The sequence below is a fragment of the Aphanomyces invadans genome (genome assembly GCF_000520115.1).
Source record: "Aphanomyces invadans strain NJM9701 unplaced genomic scaffold supercont1.10, whole genome shotgun sequence".
Classification (NCBI taxonomy): domain Eukaryota; phylum Oomycota; class Saprolegniomycetes; order Saprolegniales; family Verrucalvaceae; genus Aphanomyces; species Aphanomyces invadans.
The window spans coordinates 112,256-122,727 of record NW_008580155.1 but is presented as its reverse complement, the minus strand read 5'-3'; the positions used below and the strand labels follow the sequence as shown (position 1 = coordinate 122,727).

The following is a 10,472-nucleotide window of genomic DNA, read 5'->3' as shown; positions in this document are numbered from 1 at the left end:
CATTTTGATTGCGTGTGGCAAGCCTAAAACGTCGTCAAATCTCGCGATTGGTGAGGACACTGCAACTTCCAAAGCCTGTTTGCGGTTTGGCTGGTGGTAGTTGCGAAGAAACGTTCGTACTAGCATCGTGATCATGCATGCTACAAGTTTGGGAAATGGAACTGTGGCGGCAGTGAACGCGCCGCACATGCATCCTTGCGCAAGGACATGTTTTCAGCAGGTTTCCTCGCACAAAGTTTCGTTACGATGTGATTACATTACATCTCTCGCAACGACCGCGCAATGGCTTCTGCGATCTCGTCTTCCTCGGATAGAAGCGGGGCTTGCACTTGCGACGCAGCGGGAGGGGCAGTCGAGGAACTGGAAGTGGAGGGAGCTGGGGAATTAAAAGGTTGTTGGCTGGTCAGTGACACGGGGGCACCGAACGGAGACACAGCCGCTGGCGACGGCCCTGGTGCTCCAAACCCACCATCAAAAGGGTTTGCGGCCGCGCCACCAAACATCGGGTTACTTGCCATCATTTGCTGCATTTGCTGGGGGTTGTTCATCATCTGCTGCATCTGTTGACGCATGTAGGGGTCGCTTTGGACTGCTTGAAGGGACTGCCGAAGGAGCGCAGGGTTCTGGAGCGTTTGTTGGAGCATCGGGTTGCCTTGGGCCATCTGTTGGAGCCGTGAATCCGACGCCACCATTTGAGCAAACATGGGGTTGTCCAACATGGCCAAAAGTGACTCGGGTGACATGTTGCCAGGGGCAGCCGACGGAAACGATGCAGGATTTTGCTGCGACAAAAATGGCTGGAACGGGGAGGCAACTTGCTGGGCAGCGTCGAATTGATCCAACGAGCGCTTGGACGCCACGACGAGATCCCAGTTGCTAGCAGTCGGCACGATTACGAGGTATCCGTCTTCAATTCCAGGGGCAAACCCCATAGCTTGCACGCATTGCAAACCATGAGGAATATCCAGAATCTTGCGCTTCAGGGCTTCGTTGTTGAGGCGAATTTTCATATATTTTTGCTCCGTTGGGTTGGCAAGAATGTTTTCGGCCATCTTCTTCAACGTCGCAATGGCGGCCGGGCCACCAGGCTGTGTCCGCAAGAGTGGCAGGAGTTGCTGTAGCACAGCCGTAGCAGGAGGCGTCGCACTGGGGGGTGACGCCGTAGAAGCAGGCACAGTAGACTGACCTGCAGATGCTGATGGAGCAAGCTTAGTGTTCACTGCGAGATGTACCGTGAGTCCCGACGAAAGTGAGTAGTGAGTCAGGAGTTGCCTGTCGTCCATGACGCGACCTTGAAAGATCAACCGCTGCGCCTCAGGAGGGTAGTTGAGCTTAGCTTGTACAGACAACTTCAGTTCGAGCACTGTTACAGCCGCCACATCAATCTCAATGCGGTGCGAATCGCCATTGACCTGCTTGAGCGTGAGAAAGGAAGGTGCGTCGTCGGCCATCGTGGAAAGTTGACGAATGCGTATCCGGATAACATTCGGTTGCGCAGACCAATTGAACAGAACCAATCCATCATAAGATCTCACCAAAATACACTTTGTATTACATTAAAATGAACCCAGTCCATGTTGGCCACATGTCGGCCACGGAATGCTACTCCAGAGCAACTCTGCATTGCTAAGGAAACGAACTAAACTATACTATTCATGCGTTTGCTAGCCAAGCTTTGGCGAGAGTTAGCAGGACGGGAGTTTATTGCCTTGCTCGTGAACGAACCCGTCTGGTGAGAAATTATGTGATTGTGGTTGGAGATTCAAAATGAGGGTCTAACCCACAATCGCTTCAACAAGCGGCATCGTGAGTTGATCGGGCCACGGCATGTTCTCGTCCTCTTCTTGGCTGGAAATGAGGACGTGGAATCTCTCAATGGAGGCCAGCATGACTACAAAAAAGTTGAGGTGATCAATGTCGCGGAGAGGAAGCGCAAGGGCGAGTGCATGGGTGACTTTGGTAGCCCACCTGCAATCACGTGCTTCTCGATGGCTTCGGCACGAGCAGGCCGAGGGGGTGTCCATTGAAGCGCCACGGCGCAGGCAACGGTCGACACCATGTCTTCTTGGAGCTCAAAGTCCCATCGGATGTCCATCTTTGCAACATTTTTCGTCATCACCATCGTCTGTGTCCATGCGAACGACGTACCGTCCACAGTTTGCTTCGTGGCAGAGTGATTTTGCGTCCAATTTGCAGTGTATTCGGCTCTGCATGTAGTGGCATCCTCGTGAGTACACTGCGCCCCGAACGTCGTTCACGATATCGATTGGAATTGTACCTGGAATCGCATACGTCTGGAACTCCTCTACGAGCTCTTGGCGACCGGCCAGAGCAAACGTGAACCGCTGGAGCCTAACGTAGTGCTTAAGTCAGTCACGATCCATCGAGCAAATGGTCGCTGCCGTACCGAATGTGTCCGTCAGCACATGGCGCCCACGGGCTCATGTCGAGTGCATTCGGCACCGTTGCGGGGTCTCGTTCACGGAAAAACCAGGCCGAGTCGGTGAGCATCCGCGACTGAAACTCTGTCGGTGTGATGGGCCACGATGCCGTGTACACTGGGGTCAACGGTCTCTCGAAAAACACGCCGCGGGGGACAGCGAGGACGTGCGTGGGGGTGGCGAAGCGTCTGTGGATCTCGTGCACGAACAGCGCTCCAAAGCTCATCGTCCACCAAGTTGTCGAGAACGGGGGCGACGCAGCACTTGGCTTGGACATGTGCTCCACGAGATGCTGCGCATGCAACGTCGCGGCGCGGACGGCGCTCAAGTGTACATACCCTTCAAACATGCACGGCTTGGCCCAAAGCACGCCAATACGACAGTCAAGCGCCATCGGCGGTTGGGTGAACGACGCTCGACCCGAACTGCTCGGGACGATGGACTGCTGCTTCATTGAATACATGAGCTCAATGGCGAAGGACGGGACGAGTCCGTCGCCCAGTGTCATCTTCGTTTCGAACACGACTTGATTTGCATCCGCATTGTACTCGTGATGGTGGAATTCATGGACGAGGACGCCTGCGACCGTTCGGGATCGGGGAGACGTTGGCAACTCGACCAGGTCGCCGCCGGAGCTTGCCGTGGCAACGCGATAAACTACATTGCGGACGTTGCCATGGGTGGGATGCACTTGCCACATGTCTGTGTGGCCCGGAAGAAGTGCGTCGTACGCTTCGGCAAACGAAGTCGCACTCGTGACACTACCCACACATGAGAGTAAGACTGCTGGAGCGGGGCGATGCATGCAGTCACGATCGAGGACCAGGCCATGACTTGAAGCGACATGCATCCATGGATTCGACATCGTGCGAACATCGCACACCGCTGTGCAAGAAGGAAGGGGTACCTGGATGGCAGCGCATGATTCTTGAGAATCGACGTCCGCGTTGTGGCCTCATGGAACGATATTGGAAACTTCGCGGCGGCGACATCGGCCAACGTAGCCCCTGGAGACGCTGGGCTCACGCTCCGTCGAGAATTGCTCGACAGGGGCGATGCTAATGGCGATACCAATTGTAACGCGGATGGGAGTGCGGCAGACTGGAATACGTCCAGCGACGTTGCATATCGAAGTCGAAGCGCCACGTGAAAGTGCTTGGCCAGCCCCACCACAAGTTTGTCATCGTCCTGGCCCCGAGACGACACCCACATGCCTATTCAACCCGACGTCATGCCATTGCATGGAACCACATACGAGCAATTCAAGGGTGATGGGATCGCCTCTGGGGTCGCTAGCCGAGAGGTGATCGGATCAAAGCATTCCCGAATTTGAAGAGGTGCGTATAAGAGAGATCGCAATACCTTTGCCGAACCGTGCAGAACAGAGGACGAGGTGGACAGGGCTGGACAGACCAAACTCCCCGGACGTTGGAGGCAAGGACGCTGTGATGTACACCGTGATGGATGAGAAGGAGAGAGGGTATTCGTACCGTTCTGAAGCACGCGGAACGCTTCCCAATTGTTCAGTTTACGCGCCGACACGACGATCTAACGGAATCCCACAATGGTATGACGATGGCAGGTCCATGAACAGGTCCATTCACACCTGGGATAACATGTTCTGGCCTACGAAGCGCGAACTCGCCATGGACAAGAGGCCCCAGTGGTGGGTCTTGCCTTGAACCCACTCAAACAGGCACGAGTCGTCGGGGGAGCTTGTCATTTTGACCTTGCCATCAACATACTTCAAGAAGAAACCAGTGGTGGTGTCCTGAAGGTAAATAGGCCCGCCAGTAGACATGACGGCGTGGTCGACAAGATCGTCTTGAAGGCCATTGAAGAGCGAGCTGTTGGCACTGGTGATGAGGTCCGATGTATTGGAGGCCTTGTAGTGTACATCCAACGATGGATCAGACGGCCGTGGAAGGAGGGTTGCGTCTTCGTCGCAATTCCCTTCCACGACTGAACTCTCGATAGATGGAGGGGCGTCGGCATGCATGGCCATCCAGACAAGCGAGCTAACCTTCCGCAGTCTACTGCAGGGATGAATACAGGCAGCCACACAAGCATGTGTATCTTACATGGCGTCGACGACAGGTCCGAGAGACCGCTCTTCCTCCAGCACGACGACTGTGAGCGACAGCGGAAAGATCAAGTAAAACGACGCTTCCAAGTAGGTAAAACCAATGATCACGCGCATCCAGAACATGCCGAGGACTGCCCCCATGGCGATCCCGCTTCCTTGGCTGCTCCAGCCCAACGGCAATCCCATCACGAAGCCCGTCGCGATTGTCACTGCAGTCTGGCCGATGTGGTAACCTTGCCTTCCGGATAACCGAAAGGAGTCAAACTATCCGTACAATTATCTGGATTTCCACCAACACAATAATTGGTGCTTGCGCTCAAGCGATGGCAACGAAGATGGCGGTCGTTCCAGGGCAGCGCCTCGGCAAGGAAGGCGACTACACTGCCGGGAGCGGCACGTACGTCTTGAACGGCAATATCTTTGCATCGGTGGCGGGCCATGTGACTCCAGTGTTACATGGAGCACTGAACGTTGAACGTCCAACTTGCAAGCGAATCGCGTCGACCGGCGTGCTTCGTGTGGACGACTTTGTCGTGGCCAAGGTGACCAAAGTGACGTCATCTCAAGTGCAGGTTGACATTCACGCTGTCAACGATGTCGTGTTGCACGAACCCTTTGCCGGGACTCTGCGGAAAGAAGATGTTCGACCGGTCGACATTGACAAGTTGCAATTGGAAGAGATGTTCCGCCCCGGCCACGTCCTCAAAGCTGTCGTGTTGTCGCTTGGCGACTCTCGATCGTACTTCCTGACCACGTCCAAGCCTGGTCTTGGCGTGATTCAGCTGCAGCCATAACTCTGCCAACGCCTTCACACTATACCCCCCATCACACTTCAATTAAACTATGTTTATGCACCTCAACTTCCTTTGCCTGGTACGCCGACATCGCCCTGGCGAGTTACTGGGTAGAGACCACGGCACTCAAAGCGATATCCTAGACTACGTTCTACAATCGCCGATCAAATCTACCAACATAGGCAGATGCCGTTCATTCAACGGATTATCTTCGATGGAACATCGACTTCACTTGAAACCGAAGATGCCCTTGCGGGCATGCCACACCCGGCCGTGTCCTTTTGGTGGTGGTGGCTAGCCCCTTTTCAAGTTTAGGCTCACCTGTGCAACGAGTGCATTGCATCAGTGGGGCATTCGATCAATTAACAAAGGTATAAACCACTCCTGTACGCCCTTCGTCGATGAGCCCAGCATCATCATCGCTACTCGTCATCGTCTTCGATGATTTCGAAGCGCTGGAATGGCTGGTCCTCCGCAGGTTGTGCAGGAGGCTTTCCATTTCGCTCATCGAGGTTCCTTGGCTGCTTCTTCTCGAGGGTGGGGGTTGTGTCGTCTTTATCATCATCGTCGTCGGACTCGATGATTTCGAAGCGTTGAAATGGCGCAGCGGGCTGCGACGTCGCGACAGGGGCCGGTGTCGTCGCTGTGCTGTCGGCTTTCGTCCCGTCGACTTCCGCCCACTTTTCCTTTGTCTTTTGTAGGAGCTTTTGGATTTCTCGATTCTGAGGCTCCAACTGCAGTGCCACTTCAAAATCCGAGATCGCGTCTTCGTACTTGCCGCGTCGGAAACGCGTCATGCCTATGCAAATGCATATGAGTCTATGGGTTGACTCCACCGTCGACTGGCAATACCTCGACGGGACCATGCTTTGAAGTAGCGCGGATCGCGACGAAGGGCCATCGTGCAATCGTCCTCGGCCGAGCTCAAGTTTTTCAGCTTGAGGTGGACGAGTGCCCGGTTGGCAAACACCACAGCGCTCGAAGGATCGAACGCGAGACTGCGGGAGTAGGCACGCACAGCATCATCGTTGTCCCCGCTTCGGAATGCTTCGTTGCCTTTTTGCTTCTCCAACGCGGCGCACACGTCCCTCTCTGCAGACGACATAGCATCCACGTCCACAGAAGCCGGCATAGCGGCATCATCCAGCCGTTTCCGAGCCTGTCGTGCCGCCAGTTCTTCCTGCTGTTGCCTCGCCATCTCTTTGCGGCGTACGTCCTCCATGTCGAGCTCACGCTCTGCCGCTTCAACATCAAATTTCTCCCACGCACGCCAATCGTAAGCATGGATCGCTTTCTTCTCTCTCTTGGGCACTGGCGTAGCAGCTTGCTTGGTTGAGAGGCGAACTGCAGTCGCAGGTCCCCCAGAAATTTCGCTACCTCGAGGTGGCGGCACGGATCGATGGGACATTTTCCGCGCAGCGTCCAACTCAGCGCTCTTGGCGGCCATCTGAGCTTCCCACGTCGTTAGAGACGCTGTCTCGTTGTGAATATCCGCCTCCGACGGGCGGGCTTTCATGCGAAGAATCCGTTGTTTCTCGGATGGGGGCAAGACCTCCATGAGCCGCTCTTCAACAGCGGCTTCAAGTTGCGGGTACCGCCCTTCCTTGCCAGATTTCAACACAACCAAGATGTTCTTCAGGAGGTCAATGTCCGAGCAGGAAGCCACGTATTCGTAGTCCAGCATGTCGACATCAACCTCCTTCGACTTGCGCTTGTGAAGCGAGAAGTAGTCCACCACTTCGTCGTGCGCCAACATGGTTGCTAACTTGCTTTTGTCGAAGAAATCGCAACGTGCCTCTTACGTGTACCTTGTCTTGTACGAGTGTAACGTACGTTTGTATTTATTGTATGTTAGAAAAAATGATTGTAACGTAACGTGTACGAAACGGTGCGTAGAAGATCTTGAAGGGGCAACCCATGGCGGCCTGCGAAACATGCAACTCATCGGACCACAACGAAGAGTGCAGAGCCATGTTGAGTCAGTTTAATATTGAGAGAGCGACGATGGTACTGGGCAACCGACTTCGAACGCCGAGAGCCTTGGATAGCTGTTGCACGGGTGAGGTGACGAAACCGGTCGTGTTTGGCCGTGTCATGTGGAAGTCATACGTGCTGAGTATTTAGTAACAGCATCAATCGTATGCAAATCCACAGCCTCGTAGCTGTGCGACAGCTCAGTTTCGTCCAAGTCGGTTGAAGTTGCCACTTCCCACGTGTGTCCTTACTCCTTACTATCGGCCTTTAACTCAATGTAGCATCGCCGCTACATATTCGGTATCTACCGGCAACAGATCGAGCTGAGTGAGTTAGTAGATGGATAGTCCCGCTCCGTCCCAACCATCCATCAGCGCCCATGTTCATTGCCGCTCATTGTTTGTGATCTTCGCCATAGAAGTCTCACCCGCCTCGTGGCATCTACGAAATCGATTATCACGACTCGACGCAGCAAGACTTTATCCTACCCGACCAGGCTAGGTCGGTGGTTAAAGTAATGTGGGCTTAGTGTTACAGTCCCTGTCATTCAACCAGGTCACCCGAGACGCAGCATGCATTGGTGGGTGGTGTGTAGCCAAGTAAGTTGTTCAAGGCGGCAATGCTGCCACGTTTCCACCGCTAAAAAAGAAGGCGTGCGCGTCTATTTTCGCGGCTTGGTTGTCTTCGTGGCTTGGGTCGCTTCGACTCGAGCCCATTCGTCTTCGGCCTGGGACCACGGGTCCAAGTCGACGGCTTTCTTGTAGTCTTCGTCCATGGATGACCCACGCGATGGCCGGGACGACGAATTGGATTCCTCCGAATCTTTTCGCTCACGCTCGGTCGACTCGGACTGCGCCGCGAGCGCGGCTAGGACGAGGGGGCTCGTGGCGCCACACGCTTCGCACGCTTCAGCCAAGAGTTTGTTGAGTAGAGTGCATTCGGGGCAAGCCCAATTGTCGTCGGTGGCAGCGTCCATGTTTTGTGAAGCTAGTTCCAGTCGTGCAGCAGTTGTGCAATGCTTGCAGTGGAACGCTCCTTCTGGAGCTCGTCAAAAATAGGTGGCCAACGCCTTGCTGATGGATGGCAATGTCTTGACGATATTTTTACAACGGCAGACCAACCCATCATCCAAACCACGGCATGCACCCCTTCCACCTTACAGGGGACGTTTCCATTGCCATATTGATCGCATCCCAGCGTTTCAATGCTGTATAGTCGCGCGCATGTGCCAGCCGCAGTGTGCCAGAACCCAATGATGCACCAGCCATGCAAATTGCCGAAACCGGTCGCGTCAGCGTCGGTCGATACTGTAGATTCATGAACGGTAGCAGCATCATCGAATCGCGCTTTGTGCGCACGATATGGTTCGAGTTCAAGCAACGGGCGAAAGAACGGGGGGAGGGTGGAGCCAAGTTGAGACGGCACCAGACGTCCGCACATAACGCAATCCCTCGTCAAAACACGTCAGAAGGGTGGGCGTTGGGTTGGCTCTTGTCTAGCCGACAGGACCAAGATCGAGAGAGATCGCGTTCGAGCCAGCCGATTCCGACAAAAACTTTTGGCTCAAATGGAGACAGCGATCGTTCGACACCTATCTGCAGACTGTGAAATTGGACGGACGACGAGCGCGTCTGGGCTCCATGAGCAATTGTCCTCGTCAACGTGATCCCCAGCTCTTAATGCGACGGTCGTGTAAGCCAAAACTAAGCAAAGACGTCGGTGGCAGGAGATTCGAATGCCTGCCGGCTGCTCGTGCAATCTGCATTGCCCACAATCTACGGCCGTGCCAACATCTCCATGGACGAGCGCCGACGCTGTGTAGTCCTTCCATCAACAACTCAACAGTGCGTAGCGCAGTTCGTGATAAAATTTGCCACCGAGAGGTCCGCCGCAGGGAGCATGCATTGTGATGGCGCCGCACGACAACTCTTTTCGTACGGAGACCGTCAGGACGCCGCCACTTGCCTCGTCCCTCCGATCATGCGAGAGCGGTGCCCATAGTTCGATAAAATGGAAGCCCCGGTCGTGCCATTGATTGACGTGACAATACCTCTCCTACAAACCACGTCTCTAACGTTGTCAAGGGCTACCACAGGGTCAACCTCGCCAATTCCACCATGGTCCAGAATACCAAGTGCAGAACACGGTTCCTTACACGGTGGTTCCTTTCGCAGCGGGCGACTCGACATGGACGTAGCCGTCGTGGAGCAAGCGCAGCGGATGGATGTGGTGGCGAGCGAACCCGACGAACCAGACGGCACCCACGACAAAATATATGGCCGCAATCACGATCGACACCAAAAAATCTGTGCTGGCCGATCCTTGGTGGATGATCGTAAAGACGGCGTAGGCTACCAAGACTAAGCACAAGATCGCCCCAGGCACGCCGAAAGGAGATTTGTACGGGCGAAGGAGATCCGGCTCGCGGATGCGCAGCGCCAGGAACGACGCCAGTTGGAAAGCGTACGAGATGAGGGCCCCAAGGAGAGCCAAATTGATGAGTACTGCGCCAAGGCGTACGAACCCGATCGCGTAATACATGATGATCACCGTAACCAAGCCGAGCACGGATCCGACGAGGATGCCGACCGTCGGCGTTTGGCGTACCGGGTGGACTTTGGCCAACATGGATGGCAGAAATCCATCGCGGGCCATCGCCATCACGAGGCGTCCCATGCAATAGATGAACGAGTGGAAGCTCGCCAAGAGGCCGACGATTAACAGCCAAGAGAACCCTGATGTGACGCTGTTGTCGCCAAAGATAGTCTTGTATCCGTCCAAGAGCGGCGACGCCGATGCAAAGATGGCCGCGGCCCCTGGCGCGATGGCCGTGTTGAAGAAGGACGTTGCAAATGCCAGGACAAGCAACGTCGCGATGGACGAAAGGAGACCTTTCGGCATGTTCACGTGCGGGTCGATCGTGTCTTCGATAGCAAGCGGCAGCTCTTCAATTCCAAGGAAGAACCACATCGCGAACGAGAACCCGTTGACGAGGCCAGGCGCGCCGTCTTTCCACTCCCAGTCCTGTTGCTTCACCCACAAGCCGTAGTCGACTTTCGAGATCGCGCCCACGTAAAACACAAGGAGGATCACGACCGACAGCACTGTCGTAGCGACCTGGACGCGGAACGACAGCGCCACACCGCTCAAGTTGAGCACGGTAAACAAGACGTAGAA

General features: G+C 55.0%; 7 protein-coding genes across 11 annotated transcripts in view; 2 read left to right on the top strand and 5 right to left on the bottom strand.

Annotated features, from left to right (window-relative positions):
- Positions 1-115: 115 nt before the first annotated feature.
- On the bottom strand, positions 116-1,457 carry H310_05684. Of its 2 annotated transcripts, XM_008870459.1 has the most exons (2): positions 1,413-1,457; positions 116-1,363 (listed from the first exon to the last, which is right to left on the bottom strand). In XM_008870459.1, the coding sequence occupies exon 2, from the start codon at positions 1,281-1,283 to the stop codon at positions 258-260; it is 1,026 nt and encodes a 341-aa protein (XP_008868681.1). In that variant the 5' UTR covers positions 1,284-1,363; positions 1,413-1,457; the 3' UTR covers positions 116-257. The 2 variants fall into 2 exon arrangements, with proteins under 2 accessions (XP_008868681.1, XP_008868680.1); XM_008870458.1 differs by having other exon boundaries at positions 116-1,457.
- A 74-nt stretch (positions 1,458-1,531) lies between these two features.
- On the bottom strand, positions 1,532-4,761 carry H310_05683 (hypothetical protein). Of its 4 annotated transcripts, XM_008870454.1 has the most exons (11): positions 4,523-4,761; positions 4,048-4,474; positions 3,932-3,989; positions 3,804-3,884; positions 3,349-3,655; positions 2,408-3,202; positions 2,279-2,352; positions 2,149-2,207; positions 1,969-2,095; positions 1,781-1,891; positions 1,532-1,729 (listed from the first exon to the last, which is right to left on the bottom strand). In XM_008870454.1, the coding sequence occupies exons 1-11, from the start codon at positions 4,711-4,713 to the stop codon at positions 1,686-1,688; spliced, it is 2,274 nt and encodes a 757-aa protein (XP_008868676.1). In that variant the 5' UTR covers positions 4,714-4,761; the 3' UTR covers positions 1,532-1,685. The 4 variants fall into 4 exon arrangements, with proteins under 4 accessions (XP_008868676.1, XP_008868678.1, XP_008868677.1 ...); XM_008870456.1 differs by having other exon boundaries at positions 1,969-2,207; XM_008870455.1 differs by having other exon boundaries at positions 1,532-1,891.
- A 58-nt stretch (positions 4,762-4,819) lies between these two features.
- H310_05682 (hypothetical protein) lies at positions 4,820-5,586 on the top strand. Its single transcript, XM_008870453.1, has 2 exons — positions 4,820-5,400; positions 5,465-5,586. Exon 1 carries the CDS (start codon positions 4,851-4,853, stop codon positions 5,319-5,321), a length of 471 nt encoding a protein of 156 aa, XP_008868675.1. The 5' UTR covers positions 4,820-4,850; the 3' UTR covers positions 5,322-5,400; positions 5,465-5,586.
- Positions 5,587-5,596: 10 nt separating this feature from the next.
- Positions 5,597-7,102, bottom strand: H310_05681 (hypothetical protein). The gene is made up of 2 exons (XM_008870452.1): positions 6,174-7,102; positions 5,597-6,120 (listed from the first exon to the last, which is right to left on the bottom strand). The coding sequence occupies exons 1-2, from the start codon at positions 7,075-7,077 to the stop codon at positions 5,744-5,746; spliced, it is 1,281 nt and encodes a 426-aa protein (XP_008868674.1). The 5' UTR covers positions 7,078-7,102; the 3' UTR covers positions 5,597-5,743.
- Positions 7,103-7,726: 624 nt separating this feature from the next.
- On the bottom strand, positions 7,727-8,335 carry H310_05680 (hypothetical protein). The gene has a single exon (XM_008870451.1). The coding sequence runs from the start codon at positions 8,269-8,271 to the stop codon at positions 7,957-7,959; it is 315 nt and encodes a 104-aa protein (XP_008868673.1). The 5' UTR covers positions 8,272-8,335; the 3' UTR covers positions 7,727-7,956.
- Positions 8,336-8,411: 76 nt separating this feature from the next.
- Positions 8,412-9,219, top strand: H310_05679 (hypothetical protein). Its single transcript, XM_008870450.1, has one exon. The coding sequence runs from the start codon at positions 8,562-8,564 to the stop codon at positions 8,901-8,903; it is 342 nt and encodes a 113-aa protein (XP_008868672.1). The 5' UTR covers positions 8,412-8,561; the 3' UTR covers positions 8,904-9,219.
- A 227-nt stretch (positions 9,220-9,446) lies between these two features.
- Positions 9,447-10,472, bottom strand: part of H310_05678 (hypothetical protein) — a gene marked incomplete at both ends in the record, with an annotated part of 1,860 nt that continues 834 nt past the window's right edge. Inside the window, one exon of the mRNA XM_008870449.1 lies at positions 9,447-10,440. Coding sequence (XP_008868671.1) covers positions 9,447-10,440 — 994 coding nt within the window. The remainder of the gene's footprint in view (positions 10,441-10,472) is intronic.